We start from the raw sequence: 19,846 nt of genomic DNA on the forward strand, positions 1-19,846 counted from the left end.
TCAGGAGGCATCACAGAACCTGCCGACATGTGACGTCTCCCCTGGACACCCAGCTTTAAAATTTCTCTCTTTTGTACTCTGTCCCTTTATTTCTCAGACCGACCAACACTTAGGGAAAATAGAAAAGAACCTATGTGAAATATTGGGGGTGAATTTTGCCCGATATCTGGCTGAATTTCCCATGATAACCACTCTCCAAGTTTTCCTACCTCTCTAATCACCTCTTATATGCCTTTTCAGTTTCCCATTCAGTTCCAGTTCTTCTTTCTCCATCATGCTTTAAGTCCTATATTCCTTTCTATGTTCTCATCCTTTGGAGGTGGTCTCATGTACTCCCATGGCTTCGGATACTATGTATTTATTGACAACAGTGAAACTTCTGTCTCCAGTGTACATAAGTCCTGAACCTCAAACCCCAATGATATCTCCAATAAGCACAAACATATTCAAAATTGAAATCAGCACCTTCTTCTATTTTTTCTTTTTTTTTTTTTTTGAGACAGTCTCGCTTTGTCACCCAGGCTGGAGTGCAGTGGTGTGATCTCGGCTCACTGTAACCTCTGCCTCCCGGGTTCAAGTGATTCTCCTGCCTCAGCCTCCAGAGAAGCTTGGATTACAGGCACTCACCACCATGCCTGGCTAATTTTTGTATTTTTAGTAGAGATTGGGTTTCACCATGTTGGCCAGAATGGTCTCAATCTCTTGACCTCATGATCCACCTGCCTCGGCCTCCCAAAATGCTGGGATTACAGGCATAAGCCACTGTGCCTGGCCCTAAATCAGCACCTTCTGCTCTCATCTCCCCTGACACCTGCTCCCCCTTCTCCTGCACTCCCTTTGTCAGTGCATGCCCTTAGCCATAAGCCTAGAAGGATGACTTAACCCCCTGAGAACTCTTTATAACTCTTCCAATTCTACCCTCTGAATATATTTTGAATCTGTTCCTTCTGCTAAATACTACCTGCAACCAATGTTTCTCTCACCTGAATAACTTCAAATCATCCTCACCAATTCCCACATCTCAGTTTGTCTCCTTCAAACTATTCCATTACAGACCTTTCTGATATAAAAATCAGTTGAGTTCCCTTCCCTGTTGGAAATCCTTCCATGACTCTCCATTACCTTTGGAAGAAAGGGTTCTCTGTCACTTCTGGACTTAAACACTTTTATCCAACTTCCCACTGGACATTTTTACTTCAAACTCCCACGGTGACTCATACTCAGAAAGCTACCTTTCGTGATTCTGGATCCCAATCTGACTTTTTCACTATGCTCCTTTCTCTGTGAAGAGCAGCACCATTTTACTTGTACCTAAATCATAAATCTTGATGCATTGAAGGCAACCTCCAGCCCTCTCTCCGACATCCAATTTATCACAGATTTTTTGGATTCTTCCTACTTAATATCTCTTGAATTCATCAGCTTTTCCTCAAATTCAGTACAAACACCCAAGCCCGGATCACCACAATTTTTCATCCACATCAGCCTTCTAACTAATCTCCTTTTTCCAGTCTTGTCTCACCTTCAAAGCCTTTCTCCACAAATGTTAATATGATTGTGCTTAAAACCTTACTATAATTCTGTACTGCTTTAAGCAACATAAAAATAGCTTTAATGGGTCTTACGTCCTAATGAAGGAAGACAAAAAATAATAAATAAATGAATAAATAAGATTGTTTCAAATAATAAAATGTAATAGATAGTGAAAGACATTGGGAAGGGAGGGTGAATTTAAATCTGGTGACCAAGGCTGGCCTCTTGCAGAAGTGATGTTTCAGTAGGACCTGAAGGGTCAGCAGTAGCTAGCCTTGGAAAAGGAAGTGGACTTCAGTTTGCTTACTTACCATCATCCCCACTGGGCTGTGGGCTTCCTGAGGGTGAGGCCTGTGATTGATGCATCATCACGCTTCTCTAAACACCCACCACAGATTTTGGCACAGGCAGATTTTGAATACATGAGTGAAGGATGAATGAAGGTTAAATTTAAAATTTTGAGCAGTCCAGCTTTCGGTAAATTATGTGCTCACATTTTTTTGTACATTTGCTGACATCAACTTGTGAAACTATTAAAATTTCTAGGCAGACATAAACAAATCGAATTTAGACTTTAAAGAAGAGTTTTGCCTTTCTTAAATCCTTCTAAAATATTTCAGAACAGATGCTGCACAACAATCTTCTACAACCAGGAGCCCTAAGAGGATAGCAGCATGGATGAATCACTTCCCAGGATGCTGCAGAGTGTTTCAGCCCCATCAACAAGAAAAGCCAGCATCAGTCGGAAGGCTGGGCCCCAAAACTCCCTGGATTTCAGCCTCTTAATAGGCAAAACTGTTTTCATATAAACCCCAATCAACATCATATGCTCAGATTCATAAAGAAAATTTCAAGTCATTATGGTTTATTTCTGCTAAGTAGGAAGAACTACTGAAGATCCTTTAAAATATATGGTATCATGTATACATTATTGGATTTGATTCTGGAAAATAATATATTCTAGTTCATAATCCCTTGCTTGCAAATTGAAAGTTTTTTCTTAGCAAATTTGGCAGCAAAACCTGATCTGATGTGAGAGGATTTATCTTTTATTTAAAAGTTTACTTGGTGTGACTATTCCTTTGTTTCACTGCAGAAATAGAATATGTTTCATTATATGGTGCTGTCTCTAACTCCACAAAATGTAGGGTAATATATGATATAGTTAATAAAGTCCAAAAAATTCTGACCTTCAAGGCATGTCTGGCCCCAGAAGTTTTGGATAAGCCATCTATATTCCATTATAACACTCACCCAATTCTATTATCTTGAGATGTAATACTTCCATAATGTGTGGGCTTTGAAGTATCCAGCAAAAGTAAAGTCACAGAAACACAATTAGCATGATTTGAGCATTTGGAAGTAATATAACTGAAAGCTGTTCCACGTTTCCTCTGATTTAAAGTATGCATATATGCTATTGCTTTTCCTATATGTACATACTTCCGTGAGCTAAGCGATGCTTCTGACTATGAGGAATCTTTTATAGGTAAATCCTTTATATCATATCCAACCACAATCTGGGCATTGTAGGCATCAGAACAATTTCCATAGCTTCTAATTTTCCCAAGTGTTTTGTTGTTCTTATTTTATAAATTTTATAATTTTCTTGTACTTAAACTTTTTCTCCCAAGAGTTTGAAGAAACAGCACCTAACTTCTGGGAGTAACATTTCTATTCTTTACAGGGCACATATCTGGTACTGGGCTGTAAACCTCATTATGTATATCATTTCTGAATCCCACCATCATACTGAGAGATATTTTCTATTCCTCCCATCACACAGCTGAGCAAACTCAGGCACAACTTGTCCCGGGCCACATAGCTCCTAAGTGACAGAACAGAATTTGAACCCAGGAATGTCTAGGTCCAAAACCTGTATCTTCCCAAAATATCATGGGGCAAATAATTGACCCATGCTCCAATCTCATTCTCAAGTTGTGCATAGTTGGAAGAATAAGCCTGTTTTATCCATGGTAGAAATTAGAGTTTAATTTTTTTTCTAAATGCTTATGACAATGTTTATACACTTTCATAAAAGAAGACATAGTATCTGGTTTTCAAAGATTTAACTCTATAGCCATATAAAATGTCCATCAATATAACTTTGCTTTTCTGTTTTTTTTAAATAAATGCAAATAATTGGAATTGGGTAGGCTTATCAACAAACACAGCAAAATCAGATATTCCATATTTACCCACCTTTTAAAAGCATCATCTACATTTATTGGAAATATTATCATACAAGGGGAAGAGAAAGGCTTACACCTCATAACAACATAGCATAAAAGGACAGAGATGAAGATCATTAATGATTTTAATTATTTTAAGGCCCATTAAAATTAGAGAAATATCAAAGCACCCACAGTGTTAAGGGTTTATTATTACAGCATTTTAGAGTTTACTAGTTCATACCTTTCAATCACAGCAAGTTATTAGCAGTGAAGGGATGAACCCTCTTAAGAGGATTTTTATTTCAATGATAGGGTGTTATGGACAAGACAACCTAAGTTTTAAAAAAATTAGTAGCAAGCGCTAGTTGAGTTAATCAGTTAAAGACAAACTGTGCCCTTGGGAAGCTAAATGAAAAAGCAACAGTAAAGCTTACAGAACTTAGCTCGTACAATTTGCCTTGAAGGCGGAAGATTGGTTCCCTGAAATAGCAAAGAATTATATGCTTTAGTTCAGAAAAAAAGTTTTTAAAATAAAGTCTGTTATTACCTCTTCTCCTTTCAAAACAATGGGAAAAAAATCTAGAGCAGAGGTTTCAATTTGTTCAATAATTGTACCTCTGAACGTTTTTTAGAAACTGTAACACCATCATTGTTTTGACTTGAAAAGAAATAACAATGCAAATATCCATTATCACATAAAACATAAAAGACACAGCAAACTGTCGAGTTAATACAATCTCTGCAGAGCGCTATTAGTCAGAGACAGCTGGTCAGCCCAAAACACAAAAACTCAAAAGATCAGATCTTCTTAGGAATTAACATCCTCATTAACCAACAAGAATTTAGTGTGGCAGAGATTACATCCAACAACTGCCTTCTTCATGAGCTGTCCCTTCACTGACACCAAGCTGTGCAAATGTGTGAACTAGTTAGCAACCCCAGAAAGCTCATGCAACTACTCACCACATTTTAACCTTCAACTGACTCACAAACTCAATGTTAAATTAAACTTAGGGGTAACGTAAGCAAGCAAAATAGGACATGAGGAGTCAAATTTGAAATGCAGAGCAAGTAGCAGAAAAGTTATTTAAAATAAATCAATATGGTTAACTGCACAAAATAGCCAAAAAGAAATGCAATTCACTCCAAAAATTTTAAAAGCAAAAACCAATCAAAATGAAAAGCTGCATTTCAAGCAAAATTTGCATATGATTAGTTTGCATTAAAAAAATAGTCAATCAAGCGATTTAGTTCAAATTCTTTGGGACATGCATACACTGATTCTCTTATGAAATTCCTACCTGATTTCCAATTGTGGTTTTCTTGTGAACCTGACTGCTCCTCTGCTGAGCACTGAGAAAAGCAAAGGAAAGCAGCACTGAAGAGACACATATAATTTTTTCCTAAACAAGTAACAAATACTAATATATATATAGGCTTTAAGAAAAAAAATCAATGGAGGCAGACCTAATACCAAAATTCCAGGTCAGTTTAATTCTGGAAGCAAAACCAACACAGTGGGACTCCTAATAGCACATAACTCATAGTAGCACATAAACCAAAAATATAATAACACCACTTAAAGAAAAGCTGCATTGTAGCATTAACAACATATGAGTTGACATATTTGCAATGTCTCACAGGTAGAGAGAAGAGTTGTAATGGAAATTAAGTTAATGCTTATTGAGTATATACCATGTTCTAAGTGCTTTATCAATATTAATAATTTTTATTCTCACAGCAACCCCATGAAGCAGTTACGATTATTCTTCTTGTTTTATAGATGAGGAGAGAAGCTAAGTGACTTTCCCAAAATCACTCAGCTAATAAGTGGTAGTACCAAGTAGTATGGCTCCGCATCACAAACTCTTTGTGATATTGTCCGGTCTCACTGCTTTGAATTCCAATATATTCTGACAACTCCTCTAATGCATCTCTGGTTTGGATCTGCCATGGAGATCCAAACAGGTATGAGTCCCAACTCTGGACTTATTCATGTTTTTAACAACTTAACATCGTCACTTGGGTATTTAATGGGCATATCATTCTTAATATTTCAAAACTGAACTCCTGAAATCTCCCCTAAAATCTGTTCCACCCACAGTCTTCCTTCCTCCTCTTAACTAGTGGCAATTCTATACCATATGTCCAAGTGCTTAGGCCAAAATCTTTGTCTCCTCTTTCTCTCACAACCCATATCCGACCATCAGAAAATGCTGTAGACTACTTTCTTATAATACATTTAACATTTAAAAATCTTTTCATCACTTCCATTGGTCCCACCTTGGTCCAAGACACTGCCATCCCTCATCTAGATTACTGTAATCATTTATTCTCTGGTCTCTGCTTCCACACTTGTCTCCCTGAAGTATATTCTTAACAGACACCAGAGTGATACTTTTAGAAGGACTGTGTCACTCTTCTGCTTGAAACCGTGTACTGTATCAACACCATTCCACTTAATAGTAAAAGCCAAAGTCCATACAAGGGTCTACAAGGCCCTACTCAAGCAACCCCCCACCACTGCCTCTTTGACTCATCTCCTCCTACCCTTCACCTCGTTCCCTGAAGAGTTCCAGCCACAATGGCATCTGCTCTTTTTCAAACCCACCCAATACACTCCCATTTAGAGCCTTCGGGCAAGCTAGCTTCCTAGGATGTGCTTCGCACTTTCATCTGCATGGTTCCCAGCATCTCCTTCATCTTCATTCAAATCCATCTTTTCAGTAAGGACTACTCTGACCACCCTATTTATAACCGCATCCCTCCCTTTCTCCAAGACTGTCATCCCCTTTACCCTGTTTGATTTTTCTGTCTGGCATTTCTCACCTTCCGACACACTACATGGTGTATTTATTTTTTGTGTTTGTCTGCCCTTTTCCATTAGACTGTAAGCTCCTAATGAGCAGGGGTTTGTGTCTGTTTTGTTCACTGCTATATCCCCAGGGCCTACAAAGGACATGGCACATGGTTGGTTTCATGAAATATCTGTTGGATGAAAAGCCTAATGAAGTTGACGCCATTATAACCCTCATTTTAGACATAAGCGCAGAGGGTTAAAAGCCAGAAAGGACTCCAACAACTTAACAACAGAGCCTACACATTTCATCACTAGGTCACTCTATCCCTCAAAAGGACAAAGACTTTCTTTTGGTGGATCCATGAACAAACACCTATCAATATAAGAAACAACTCATTTTGGTTATTCTGAGAAGATCAGCAATACTCAGTATTATTACAGGTTGTTTAACAGATTATGGAAGCTGTTTTGGAGACCAATGAAATAGTCTAAAATAGAGAAAAGGGAGACTAAAGCCCTCAGTCAACTGTTTAAAGTGATGGGATGTTGTGCTGCAGTAACAAGTTAGAAATCAACACCACACTTAGAACAGCTGATCAAAATAAGTTTTTAATAAACTCCTCTGATACATTTAAGCTGCTTTCCTTCACTCAAACTCATGAAAAAAACACTGCATTCAACTGAAGGTGGGCAGGGGGTGGGTGGTGAAAGGCCATACTGTATTTGGTTGCTACGAATATTTTGTGTATATATTCTTTTCCAATTTAAAATTTGCTAATTTCAACTTCTTCCTTCCTTTTTATTTTTCTAGCTTTCTGTTAAATGGTTAATCCTCTTAATTACCATGAAATTATTTCCTCTTTAACCATTTCTCTGAACAATCTAAATCTACATTATTCAGGTCTTGTAGGTGAGGCTGTGAAAGAGGTGACCAGGATCCAATGTGCCCACACCGCCCTCTGGCTGTCCTCATGTCCTGGCACACACAGCGTCTTGAGTAGCACTCTCCTAAGGGCTTCGGATCTCCTCCTTACTTTCTTTTTCCACATTAAATGTCACTTTTCCAGCACCCTCCAGGCTTCCTGCTCTTCCAGGAATGCATGGGAAAACTACTATTATAATGAGATCATGACACCTTCATAGGTTATGCTTATCTCTTCCAAGCACCATAATTGTGTTTAAGGAGTAATGTTTTCACTGAAGCACTGACTAGTGGTGAAAACCTGTGATAGACCCACAGGTGCTTACTTTGAACAAATTATTGCGGACCCTAAAATTATGTATCAGTCCCCTTCAACTCACTTAAGGGAAAAGAAGTTGAACATAAAGCAAAAGCCACAAAGATCGTTAATGACTCCTTTGCTACCTTAGGTGAAAAGTTTGATCAAAATGGACTTCAGTCACTCAGCTGTAAAATGTGTATATGTGTGTCATAAAGGAGACAGACAGAAACAGAGACAGAGAGAAGGGCTAGAGGACAAAACGAGCTGTTTCTTAGGTTCCTTTTAGGTCCAATATTCCTTGAGATGCAAAATTACTCTCAGAAGTTTATAAGCTACACTAGATAAAGACAATGTCCATTGACAGTTTCCATCTGTGAAATAATGCATATTTAGGATCTACTACTAGTAAGAATATGCCGAAGGAAAAGTAGATTTACTTTATAAGCCAATCTCAAATATTAGAGTTAGAAAAAACACTAAGTTGCCTCTATTTTCCACCTAAAGAATCTGTTTGCAGCAATTGGCCCCATAAACTTAAACATTCTGTTGCTAATGATGTATTTAGCTACTTGAAGTTACTTCAAAAGCAGCAACAACCAAAAAAAGCTGCCTGCTTAGAATACATTCTTTGCCATAATTCTTCTGTATAATAATTAAACTGAGAGTATTTCAAAACATTTATTTAAAAATATGTTCCTGAGAAAACCTGTAAGGACTTGCAAGTTAACTTGAGCCCTTGGACATGTTGTTGGATATAGTTACTTAACCAATTAACTCTGAAATATTATAAAACATACCTATGTATGGTGTTTTAGTTTAACATAAATCAAAAACTATAGAGCACGAACTCTGTAGCAGATAAAAATATGAATAAGGTGTGGTTCTTGTAATCAAAAGCCTACAATTTGTCTGGTACAAGTAATGATATGCATACACAAAACAAAAATAACAAATAACAAATAAAATCTATATTAATAAATATGTGAGGATGTAATAGAAAAAACAAAGTGCCTCTGTTTTAAATGTGGGATATAATTACCCATATCTTCTTATATGTGTGTGTGTGCACGCACGCACATTTGTCGTTGGTCATATAAATTCCCACTACACACAAGTCACTGTGGAAGGCTTTGCCAGAACACTAAAACATAGAACCAAATTGGTGTATGCTGAGACATAATGATTCTAAAAGTATATAACAAGAAGTTTAAACTTTTATAAAAATAAGAGTACATTAGAAGACAATCAGAGAACCCCTAATGTTATCTCTTGGCTCAAAACCTTTTTGCACAGTCTCCTATCCTTGTCTATGATGTGTGACCATTTATCAAATAAGTCCTATACCATCGCAATTTCTCTGAATGTTCAGGGACAAGAAATATAATTTCAGATGATATGATCTGAAATGTTTGTAGCAAACTTGAAAAGAAGATAAACTTTAATAAAGGAAAACAAATGACTACGTTCCAAGAGAATAGACTGGTATTAGCAAAGCCGGGAGGTAGAAAGATAAGGCAAATGGGGAAGTTGTGGAGAGTAAAACTATTATGGTAGAATTATCCAATCATAGACTGGGGTTTGTAAGTGATCTTAAAAGCCATCTATTATAATAACTGTATGCTGGGGCCAATTATGGAGAATTTGGCTGTTACTCTGAAGGCAGCAGAAAACATTCAATGTTTCTGTGCCAGCAAGTGACATGATCAGGGCAATGTTTTAGTACAAATTAGTTCCCTGAAATGCACAATATTAACTGAAGCAGAGAAGACAGAAAGCAGCCAGCCCAGACCCCTTCTCTCTGACTATTGGAGTCCTGTACAGTCTTAAAAGTCCAATCAAGCATCGTGTCTGAATTATGCCTTTTTAGAAACCGCCAGTTATCTCTCCTTTTCATTCACTCCCAAAGCCTTGGTCTGTGCCTGTATTTTATAAACAAGATTGCATTAGAGTTAGGTTTCCAACAAGGCCTGCTCCTTGATAGTCAAGAGCATTAATCTTGGTATTTCTACCTCTCTCATCACTGACATTACCTAGCAGAGGGTTTATGGTAGTATCTTAAGAAATATCTACGGAATTCTGTTTTGATGCCAGGGTTATTTACAACCAGACTATCAATGATCATCTGTACTAGGAAACCTAAATACTTTGAAGAAGTATATCATAGGCATGTGTTAAAGCAAAAGTATGGTACAGTTAGGGATCCCCAAGTGGTCAGACTGGCTGCAGTATGGAGTTAAGGAGTAGAGTAGAAAGGAATAGTGACAATAGAACAGGCTGAAGAGGTAAACAAGATACAGATTATAGAGAACCTTGGAAATTACATTAATAAGTTTAGACTTTATTCTGAAAGTAACAGAGAATCTCAGAAGGAATGAGAAAGAACATGACAGGGGACTGAGCGACTGTTGTAGTAACCCCAGTAAGAGAAGACTAACTTTATAGTGGCAATGATGATAGAAAGAAATAGATGAATTCAAAAAATATTATGGAGATAGAATCACATCAACTTGGTAAAGATGGATGGAGACAAAGATATGAGGGGAACAAGGAGCAAAGAATAGGACTGGGAGGTGCCATCCACAGAAAGTGGGAACAATATAGAAGTTAAAAATTATAAGAGCAGATGAGGAGTTTAGTTTGGGACTAGAAGGTTGAGGCTTCTCTAGGATATATAAGTAGAGATGCCCAGTAGACATCTGAATATGGTACATAGTCCAGTGAAAAGTCTTAAGATGAAGATCTAGATTTGGAGTCATCAGATAAAGTTGGCAACTAAAACCACTGGAGTGGGTAAGATCCATTAGGAATAATGCAGTGAGTGAGAAAAGAAGGGGGTCTAGGGTGGAAAATTGATAAAAGAATAGTTCTTAAGCCATGATCAAAAGATGAAGAGCTCCTAAAGACTGAGAATTGGCTAGAGTGAAAAGAGGAAAACCAGGAAAGAGTGGAAGGTTATTGAAGCAAAGGAACAGATATCTTCAACAAGGAGTGATTAACGGTGGTGTCAAATGAAAGGCTCAGAATTGTCCATTGGATTAACTGTTTTGTCCTGGACAAAAGCAGTCTCAGTGGAGTGGAGTGGTATAAACTAGATTGCAGTGGGCCAAAAAGTGAAAGGAAGATGTAAAAGAAGAATGGAGCACAGACTAAGGCCACTCAAAGAGGGCTCAGATGCATTAAGGAAATGGAGAGTCCCTTTGAGATGTAGATTCCATAGCAAATGTTAGAGTGTACCTCTACCTCTACCCACATTTCAACTGCTCAACAGCCACATACAGGTAGTAGCTTCTGTACTGAACAGCACAGATTACACAATAGTTCCATCATCTCAGAAACTTCTATTGTGCAACAGTGCTATAGAGTAAAGAAGCTCTTTTAGACTTGTTTAGTAGCAATTAAGAGGTTTCCTTGCTCTTTCTCGTAGTAGCTACCACTGTAGGTCACCACTAAGCTGTCAATAAAGTAGGACCCACAGTGAAGGTCCCAGAGCCATCAGCCGGAGTCACTATACTGTAGGGCTCTGCCGTCCAATGCAGTACCTGGTAGCCAGATTAAAACTTTAATTAGATTGAATTAAATTAAAAATTTATTGCCTTCATTGCACTACCCACATTTCAACTGCTCAATAGCCACATACAGCTAGTGGCTTCTGTATTGAACAGCATAGATTATACAATAGTTCCATCATCTCAGAAAGTTCTATTGTGCAATGGTGCTATAGAGTAAATCTCTTTTAGAATGTTCTTTTATATTATCCAAGAAAGATTATGAACACTTCACAAGAGTCCCAAGAGTGTAAATTATCACAGGTTACACTGTGATAGTCCAGGCTCCATCCAATCAGACTGAAGCCAAAGGGAGAAGAAACAATGTCTGTTTCTCCTCCAGGATCTTTAGTGAAGGCTCAGGCTATTATGCAAGAAGATCTTACAGAACTTGGGAGTCTGCAAAAGAAGAATCACTTACCTCCTAAGATTCATGTTAAGGATGAAGATGAAGTTTAAAATAACATATTTGAGGATGAAAGAGAAAACTGGAAGTCCACTTATTCTTAAAGTGGTGCCTTAGAACATTGGAAATTATAACTTATTTGAACAGGAGATATGAATGATATCCTTTCAAGTTGCTCAATCCTGTATTTCTACTTGACAACAATCTCAGTAAGCAACCAAGCATTTAATTCCTAAACTTGCATATAAGTCAAAAAAAGGATCTTTTTATACTCCAATACCTAAGTTTTGATTCCACAAGAGAGAGAATATTCTCATATACGATTAGGAACTAGAAACATTATTACAATAGAATATAATTATGCATTAGGGAAAAATAAACTAAGAATGTAAAGGGAAAGACTAAGATTGCTCTGGAATTTAGTGGCAAGGTTGAAATGCACTGCCTTTAGTAAAATGGCAACAGAGGCATTCCAGAGGATCAGGAAAAAGATATAATGAATCTTACGACCCATAGAATTTTCATGGTGCTCAAATAACAAGAACTGAAATCTGCACACTGTATCATTTCAACTGTGAGAAAACAGGTGTTGAGACCTACTGAGCAGATTGAAAAACAAACAGACCTTGGTCTGCTGCTTGTGGTGTATAGAGATATCACTCTAACGGCACATATCTATAGTCCCTCTTTCTCTTTAACCATTGGACTGCATAAATCCTAGTAACTCAGAAAGCAAATTGTGTCATGGAACAAATGAAGAAGAGCAGAGGAGTTTGAAATTTCACTTCCCAAGGCATTCCACTAACAAGATTGCCTTTTTGTTCAAAAGAGGATTACTGAGGACGAGGAGAAGTGAATGAAGGAACAGTTGGGCCAGTTCTTATTTTCTTAAACAGCAAAAACTAGCTATATTATGTAAAAATATATGTAATTTAGGGGTTTTTTTTTTCTAAAGAAGAGAATGGCAAATTAAAACCCTTAAGTTACAAGGAAACTTGACGTTTTCTTCTGAAATGCTGAACTTTCAGGCTCAGAAACCATATTAGAGTTGAAAGAACATTTAGAAGCCAGGAAATTCCAAAGCAAGCCTGGAGCAGTGCTTATTTGGACACATTACACACGGTACATATTTTACAGGCCATGTCTAACAAATAACTAGAAGATGGAAAAAAAGTGTCACATATTAAACATGGCAGTATAAATTCTATAACAGAAAGAAGAATTTTGAGATGTCCTGAATGCTACTCTGAAACTAAGTATTTTATTAATCCAATTTTAGCAATTCATTTTCATTTTTTAAAAAATTAGAACAAAAAGTCATCCCCGTTGAAAAAAATTACATGTGTAAAGTACTATGTACATCACCATCCTATAAATCTGGGAGGCAGTTCCTTCTTTTTTGGCAACTCTCTAAAAAATCTCATGAAATAAATGCTTGTTTTCTTCAACCCCAGACCTTAATTTTCTGTCTTTGGAACTTAAAAATACTTACATAATTGTCTTCAAATATGGCTTGACTTTTCTTCCTTGATGGAAACAGCATTCTTGCCAACTTTAAAATTTATAGCTAAAACCATATTTTTTTAATTTTTAAAAGCACAAAAAATACCACAACCCCTCAAAGTGATTTTGAAATGAACATTTCTTCATCTTCATAATCACCCCATGTCACCCCATGTCAATTCCAAGTCAACATACAAATGGAAAGGACATTTATCTCTGAGTCTCAGGACAAAATATCACATTTAGAGATAATGATATTAGCAGCTAAAAAGTATTCCAGTGACAATCATACTTAAGTCATTATAACTTCATCACAAAGTAAAACGGTACATCTAGTAATCAAATGTGAGTGTATGTGTGTGTATGTGTGCACGTGTGCATGTGTGTGGAGAGAGTGAGAGACAGAGAGGATCTCTCACATTTATAGACTACACCATAGTTTTTTTTTTAAAGGATTTCCACATAATTTCATTAATTTGATCTTCTGACAATCCTGAAAGGTACACAAGACAAGGATTATTATTCCATTTGATACATCAGTAAACAGATAGAGAAAGGCTGAGTGCCTTGCCAAAACCCAAAGCTCATTAGTGGCATATCCTGGAAAAATAACCTGGATTGTTGACTCCCAGATCAGTCCTTTAAAGAAGGTTTAAATGTGCAATTTAAATTAGACGAGAAATGTGTATAGTTGCTGGATTTCTAAAGCAGTTTTAACTATGTTTCTTTTACTCTCCCCAATATCATAAAAATTCATAGTCTAGCTCACTGCTGGAAAAATAGGACCAGACACCTGGATTACAGAGAGACTACGTCAAAAAATTGTGTTTGAAAGTCTTAAATTTGAAAAATCACATGCCCTTGAAAACCTATAAATCAATATAAAACTGTAGTCCAACAGCTTCTAAGGCAGCAAATATGGAAATTTATTGGATAAGAAACTCTAGCTCATTTATCATAGAAAAAAAGTTTCAAGAAGATTATAAAGGTGAAATTTAAATTGAAGCATGGGTTATATAATATACTTAAATTTGAACCTTTCTAAATGGATTATAACTTTTTCTACATTTTCCCCCTCTAATTGTGGTACCACAACAAGGCAGCATCCTTTTCACTTTTAAGTTATCGTGTCAAGTTTATATCGGCATCTGCTACGTTTTTGTAAGAACCTAACTGGCATTTGTAATCCATGCAAATCAACATTAAAGGCAGCATTCCTGTTATTTTAAATGTCTCAAGGATTTGTTTGTCTTTTAAACTCCTCAGAGAAGCAGTGAGGAAAATGAAGAATGTGTCAGTTTAAATTTTTACTTGTGTGTCTCTACACTTTTCAATTATTAGGCAAGCTCCTAAAAGGCAAAAAGTTTTTTTTTCTTTTTCTACATTCCCCCCCACCCACTATAGAAACTAGAGTAGAGCTTGGCACAGGCTCCCTAGAGTTCACTGACTGTGGAGGAAACCTGGAAAAAACTCTCAGATCCCCTTTCCAGACCTAGGGATAAGGATGTACATTACAGTCTAGGTGAGTCTGCAGAAGGAAATGAACAGAACACATGGTGAGAGTCTTGGGGCTAAAAGAGAGGAGGGCAAGTCTGTGGAAATGCCCGTGCAGCAAATACCTATCAAGAAGTGGGTGTGGGCAGGGTGGCTGCAAAGACAACTAGACTAGGGCACATATTTATAGTTGGGTTCTCACAAGATTACATGTATGCCACAGACAGAAAACGGTGGAAGAAATCTTATCTACCCTTCACTAGTAATAGCCATTGGATGCAAAATATATTTACACAATTGGCTAGGACATCACAACCACAGCCAAGTTTAGGATGAGATAACTTTCTGTTGGATAATTGGGACTGTTCTCCCTAAAACATGCCTATAAATTCCTCAGGCCACTGTTTAGTTTAGGTCACAGGGTCTGTATATCCATTTCTTCTAAGTCAGAATATAATAAAATAAATTAATTTGACATTCTGTCATTTTTTTATTTGTCTCTGTTTTTGAATACTCAGTTTAGGTAAAAGTACAAAGGCTCTTTTGTTTTACATTTTACATAAAATAGGCTATATTTTATATACTTGAAGTTGGAATCACTTAAATGCAAAAATATATTTTAGAGGTAGTATCAAGATTATTTAAATCAAACAAAAACTGCTTTTTCACTAATGGGCAGGAAAAGATAGTGCATTCAAGGTCTTCAAAATGTCACACAGTGAATAGCCAATCCTGAGTAACTAACCATAACGTTTGCATGATAATGTATATGAAAAATGGCAATATTTGTATACGCACTTTACAGAAAATAAAATGTTCATCCCGACAGATTACATCTAATTTCACAAAGGAAAGTTAAAAAAAAAAAACAGGTCTCTAGATTCTGACTTAGAAAAGTTGAATAGCTTTCATCCTGTAAATTACACGTGGTATTTCAAATTGATGTGAAAAACTGTTCCCCTCAAAATTTTAAACATGCATTAATTACCGTTTTTCTATAGGAGTTCAAGTACAAATTGCAGAACATCATCCAAAAATGATGAGGTAAGTATTTAAGACATACGTGACTTCATATGCTGCATAATAGAGCCAACTACTTTATTGAGAGAATAGTAAATATCCCTGCCCTATGACCATGGAGCTCAGACTTCCTAAGTAGGTACACTGAGAGTTAATCTTGGCACAGATTGTATTCTCAAAGGTGGTGAAACTGTAGTAAAAATTCACAGTGTGTGTTTGAGACAAATCAACAGGAAGAATGCATGTGGCAATCAGGTGTTTCACGTACTTTGCAAAGCCAATGAAGTCTTCATGGTTGGTGTTGATGTAAGAGACTTGAATGTCAATCAATAGCAATACCTATAAGTCAAAGAGAAACACTTCAGTGAAAACCCATCTAAAAATTCTCAAACATTAAACTCAGTAATTGCCCACAAATTAATTACCTTCATATAATCTTTTAAAGGATACTTCAATTAGCATGAAAAGTAACCTTAACTTTTCTCTATTAGACTCATAATTTTGCACTCTAAATTCATAAGTTAAAAATCTACTAGAAAAGTAAATCTGAGTAGCACATGAAGAGAATAGCATTATAACTTACAGGCATACACTATTTGCTACCTTAATACAGCATCTAGAATTATTTGATTTCTATAAAATGTAGGCATAGTGTTCAAAAGAAGGGCAAGCACAAATAAGAAGATGTGTGGCAGGAGGGCCCATGAGGGGTTGCTCTGAGTTTACTGTTCCTGTAGATATCATATGTTAGCCACAAATTAGTAATTCACCTCTTGTTTTCTCTCTCCTCTTCTATCTTTAGCAGCTTAAAGAACCATCTCAAGACACTTTACACATTTCAGAGAAGCATTTGATCAGCCAACTCAAAAAGTCAATATACAAATAAATCATTGAATCCAAACATCAATCAGAAGCTGGGCATGGTGGTGTGTGCCTATAGTCCCAGCTACTTTGGAGGCTGAGGTGAGAGAATCTCTTGAGCCCGGGAGTTGAAAGCTGCACTGAGTCATCATCAGGCCTGTGAATAGCCACTGTATTTCAGTCTGGGCAACATAGCAAGACCCCATCTCTTAATAATAATAATAATAATAATAATAATAATAATAGGTGGTGGCTGGTAAGATGGCTGAATAGGAACAGCTCCAGTATGCAGCTTCCAGTGAGATCAACACAGAAGCAGGTGATTTCTGCATTTCCAACTGTGGTACCTGGCTCATCTCACTGGGACTGGTTAGACAGTGGGTGCAGCCCATGGAGGGTGAGCTGAAGCAGGGTGGAGCATTGCCTCACCCAGGAAGCCTATAGGGTCGGGGAACTCCCTCTCCTAGCCAAGGGAAGCCATGACTGACTGTGCCGTTGAGAAATGGTGCATTCTGGCCCAGATACTACGCTTTTCCCATGGTCTTCACAACCTGCAGACCAGGAGATTCCCTTGGGTGCCTACACCACCAGGGCCCAGGGTTTCAAGCACAAAACTGTGCAGACGTTTGGGCAGACACTGAGCTAGATGCAGAAGTTCTTTTTCCATACCCCAGTGGCACCTGGAATGCCAGCAAGACAGAACCGTTCACTCCCCTAGAAAGGGGGCTGAAGCCAGGGAGCCAAGTGGTCTAGGTCAGCGGATCCCACTCCCATGAAGCCCAGTAAGCTAAGATTTGCTGTCTTGAAATTCTCACTGCCAGCACAGCAGTCTGAAGTTGGCCTGGGATGCTCTAGCTTGGTTGGGGGAGGGGCGTCCACCATTACTGAGTCTTGAGTAGGCGGTTTTCCCCTCACAGTGTAAACAAAGCTGCCAAGGAAGTTTGACCTGGGAGGACCCCACCACAGCTCAACAAAGCTGCTGTAGTCAGACTGCCTCTCTAGATTCCTCCTCTCTGGGCAGGGCATCTCTGAAAGAAAGGCAGCCGCCCCGGTCAGGGGCTTATAGATAAAACACCCATCTTCCTGGGACAGAGCACCTGGGGGAAGGGGTGGCTGTGGGTGCAACTTCAGCAGACTTAAATGTTCCTGCCTGCCAGCTCTGAAGAGAGTGATGGATCTCCCAGCACAGCACTTGAGCTCTGCTAAAGGACAGACTGCCTCCTTAAGTGGGTCCCTGACTTCTGTGCCTCCTGACTGGGAGACACCTTCCAGCAGGGATCAACAGACACCTCATACAGGAGACCCCCAGCTGGCATCTGGTGGGTGCCCCTCTGGGACAAAGCTTCCAGAGGAAGGAACAGGCAGCAATCTTTGCTATTCTGCAGCCTCCGCTGGTGATACCCAGGCAAACAGGGTCTGGAGTGGAACTCTAGCAAACTCCAGCAGACCTGCAGCAGAGGGGCCTGACTGTTAGAAGGAAAACTAACAAACAGAAAGGAACAGCATCAACATCAAAAAAGGGTGTCCACACAGAAACCCCATCTGAAGCTTACCAACATCAAAGACCAAAGTAGATAAATCCACAATGATGTGGAAAAAACAGTGCAAAAAGGCTGAAAATTCCAAAAACCAGAACATCTCTTCTCTTCCAAAGGATCACAACTCCTTGCCAGCAAGGAAACAAAATTGGACAAAGAATGAGTATGATGAATTGACAGAAGTAGGCTTCACAAGGTGGGTAATAACAAACTCCTCCAAGCTAAAGGAGCATGTTCTAACCCAATGCAAGGAAGCTAAGAACCTTGAAAAAATGTTAGAGAAATTGCTAACTAGAATAACCAGTTTAGAGAAGAATATAAATGACCTGATGGAGCTGAGAAACACAGCACAAGAACTTCGTGAGGCATACACAAGTATTGATAAGCAAATCGATCAAGCGGAAGAAAGGATATCAGAGATTGAAGATCCACTTAATGAAATAAAGTGTAAAGACAAGATTACAGAAAAAAGAATGAAAAGGAAAGAACAAAGCCTCCAAGAAATATGGGACTATGTGAAAAGACCAAACGTATGTTTGATTGGTGTACCTGAAAGTGACAGGGAGAATGGAACCAAGTTGGAAAACACTCTACAGGATATTATCCAGGAGAACTACTCCAACCTAGCAAGACAGGCCAACATTCAAATTCAGGAAATACAGAAAACACCACAAAGATACTCCTTAAGAAGAGCAACCCAAGACACATAATCATCAGCATCACCAATGTTGAAATGAAGGAAAAAATGTTAAGGGCAGCAAGCGAGAAAGGCCAGGCTACCCACAAAGGGAAGCCCATCAGACTAACAGCGGATATGTCTGTAGAAACTCTACAAGCCAGAAGAGAGTGAGAGCCAATATTCAACATTCTTAAAGAAATTTCAACCCAGAGTTTCATATCCAGTCAAACTAAGCTTCATAAGCGAAGGAGAAATAAACTCCTTTACAGACTAGCAAATGCTGAGTGATTTTGTCACCACCAGGTCTGCCTTACAAGAGCTCCTGAAGGAAGCACTAAATATGGAAAGGAAAAACCAGTACCAGCCACTGCAAAAACATACCGAATGGTAAAAAAGATCGACACTGTAAGAAACTGCATCAAGTAATGGGCAAAATAACCAGCTAGTATCATAATGACAGGATCAAATTCACACATAACAATATTAACCTTAATTGTAAATGGGCTAAATGCCCCAATTAAAAGATACAGACTGGCAAATTGAATAAAGAGTCAAGACCCATCAGTGTGCTGTATTCAGGAGACCCATCTCATGTGCAAAGACACACATAGGCTCAAAATAAAGGGACGGAGGAAGATTTACCAAGCAAATGGAAAGAAAAAAAAAAAAGCACAGTTGCAATCCTAGTTGCTGATAAAACCTACTTTAAACCAACAAAGACCCAGCCGGGTGCAGTGGCTCATGCCTGTAATCCTAGCACTTTGGGAGGCCGAGGTGGGCAGATCACAAGGTAAGAAGATAGAGAACATCCTGGCTAATATGATGAAACCCTATCTCTACTAAAAATACAAAAAAATTAGCTGGGTGTGGTGGCAGGTGCCTGTAGTCCCAGCTACCCAGGAGGCTGAGGCAGGAGAATGGCGTGAACCCAGGAGATGGAGCTTGCAGTGAGCCGAGATTGCACCACTGCACTGCAGCCTGGGTGACAGAGTGAGACTCCATCTAAAAAAACAATAACAACAACAAAAACCAACAAAGACCCAAAAAGACAAAGAAGGTCATTACATAAT

The 19,846-nt window shown here is 38.2% G+C and overlaps 1 protein-coding gene across 8 annotated transcripts in view; it reads right to left on the reverse strand.

Annotated features, from left to right (window-relative positions):
• Positions 1 to 19,846, reverse strand: part of DNM3 (dynamin 3) — a 600,443-nt gene that overhangs the window by 337,472 nt on the left and 243,125 nt on the right. For 5 of the 8 annotated variants that reach the window (XM_012511535.2, XM_030823969.1, XM_004089815.3 and 2 more), the window contains exons 12-14: positions 15,967 to 16,037; positions 5,009 to 5,060; positions 4,158 to 4,187 (exon numbers count right to left, since the gene is read on the reverse strand). In XM_012511535.2, coding sequence (XP_012366989.1) covers positions 4,158 to 4,187; positions 5,009 to 5,060; positions 15,967 to 16,037 — 153 coding nt within the window. The remainder of the gene's footprint in view (positions 1 to 4,157; positions 4,188 to 5,008; positions 5,061 to 15,966; positions 16,038 to 19,846) is intronic. The other 3 variants (XM_003258880.3, XM_003258881.3, XM_012511536.2) reach the window with 1 other exon arrangement.

The sequence above is a fragment of the Nomascus leucogenys genome, chromosome 12, assembly GCF_006542625.1.
Source record: "Nomascus leucogenys isolate Asia chromosome 12, Asia_NLE_v1, whole genome shotgun sequence".
Classification (NCBI taxonomy): domain Eukaryota; kingdom Metazoa; phylum Chordata; class Mammalia; order Primates; family Hylobatidae; genus Nomascus; species Nomascus leucogenys.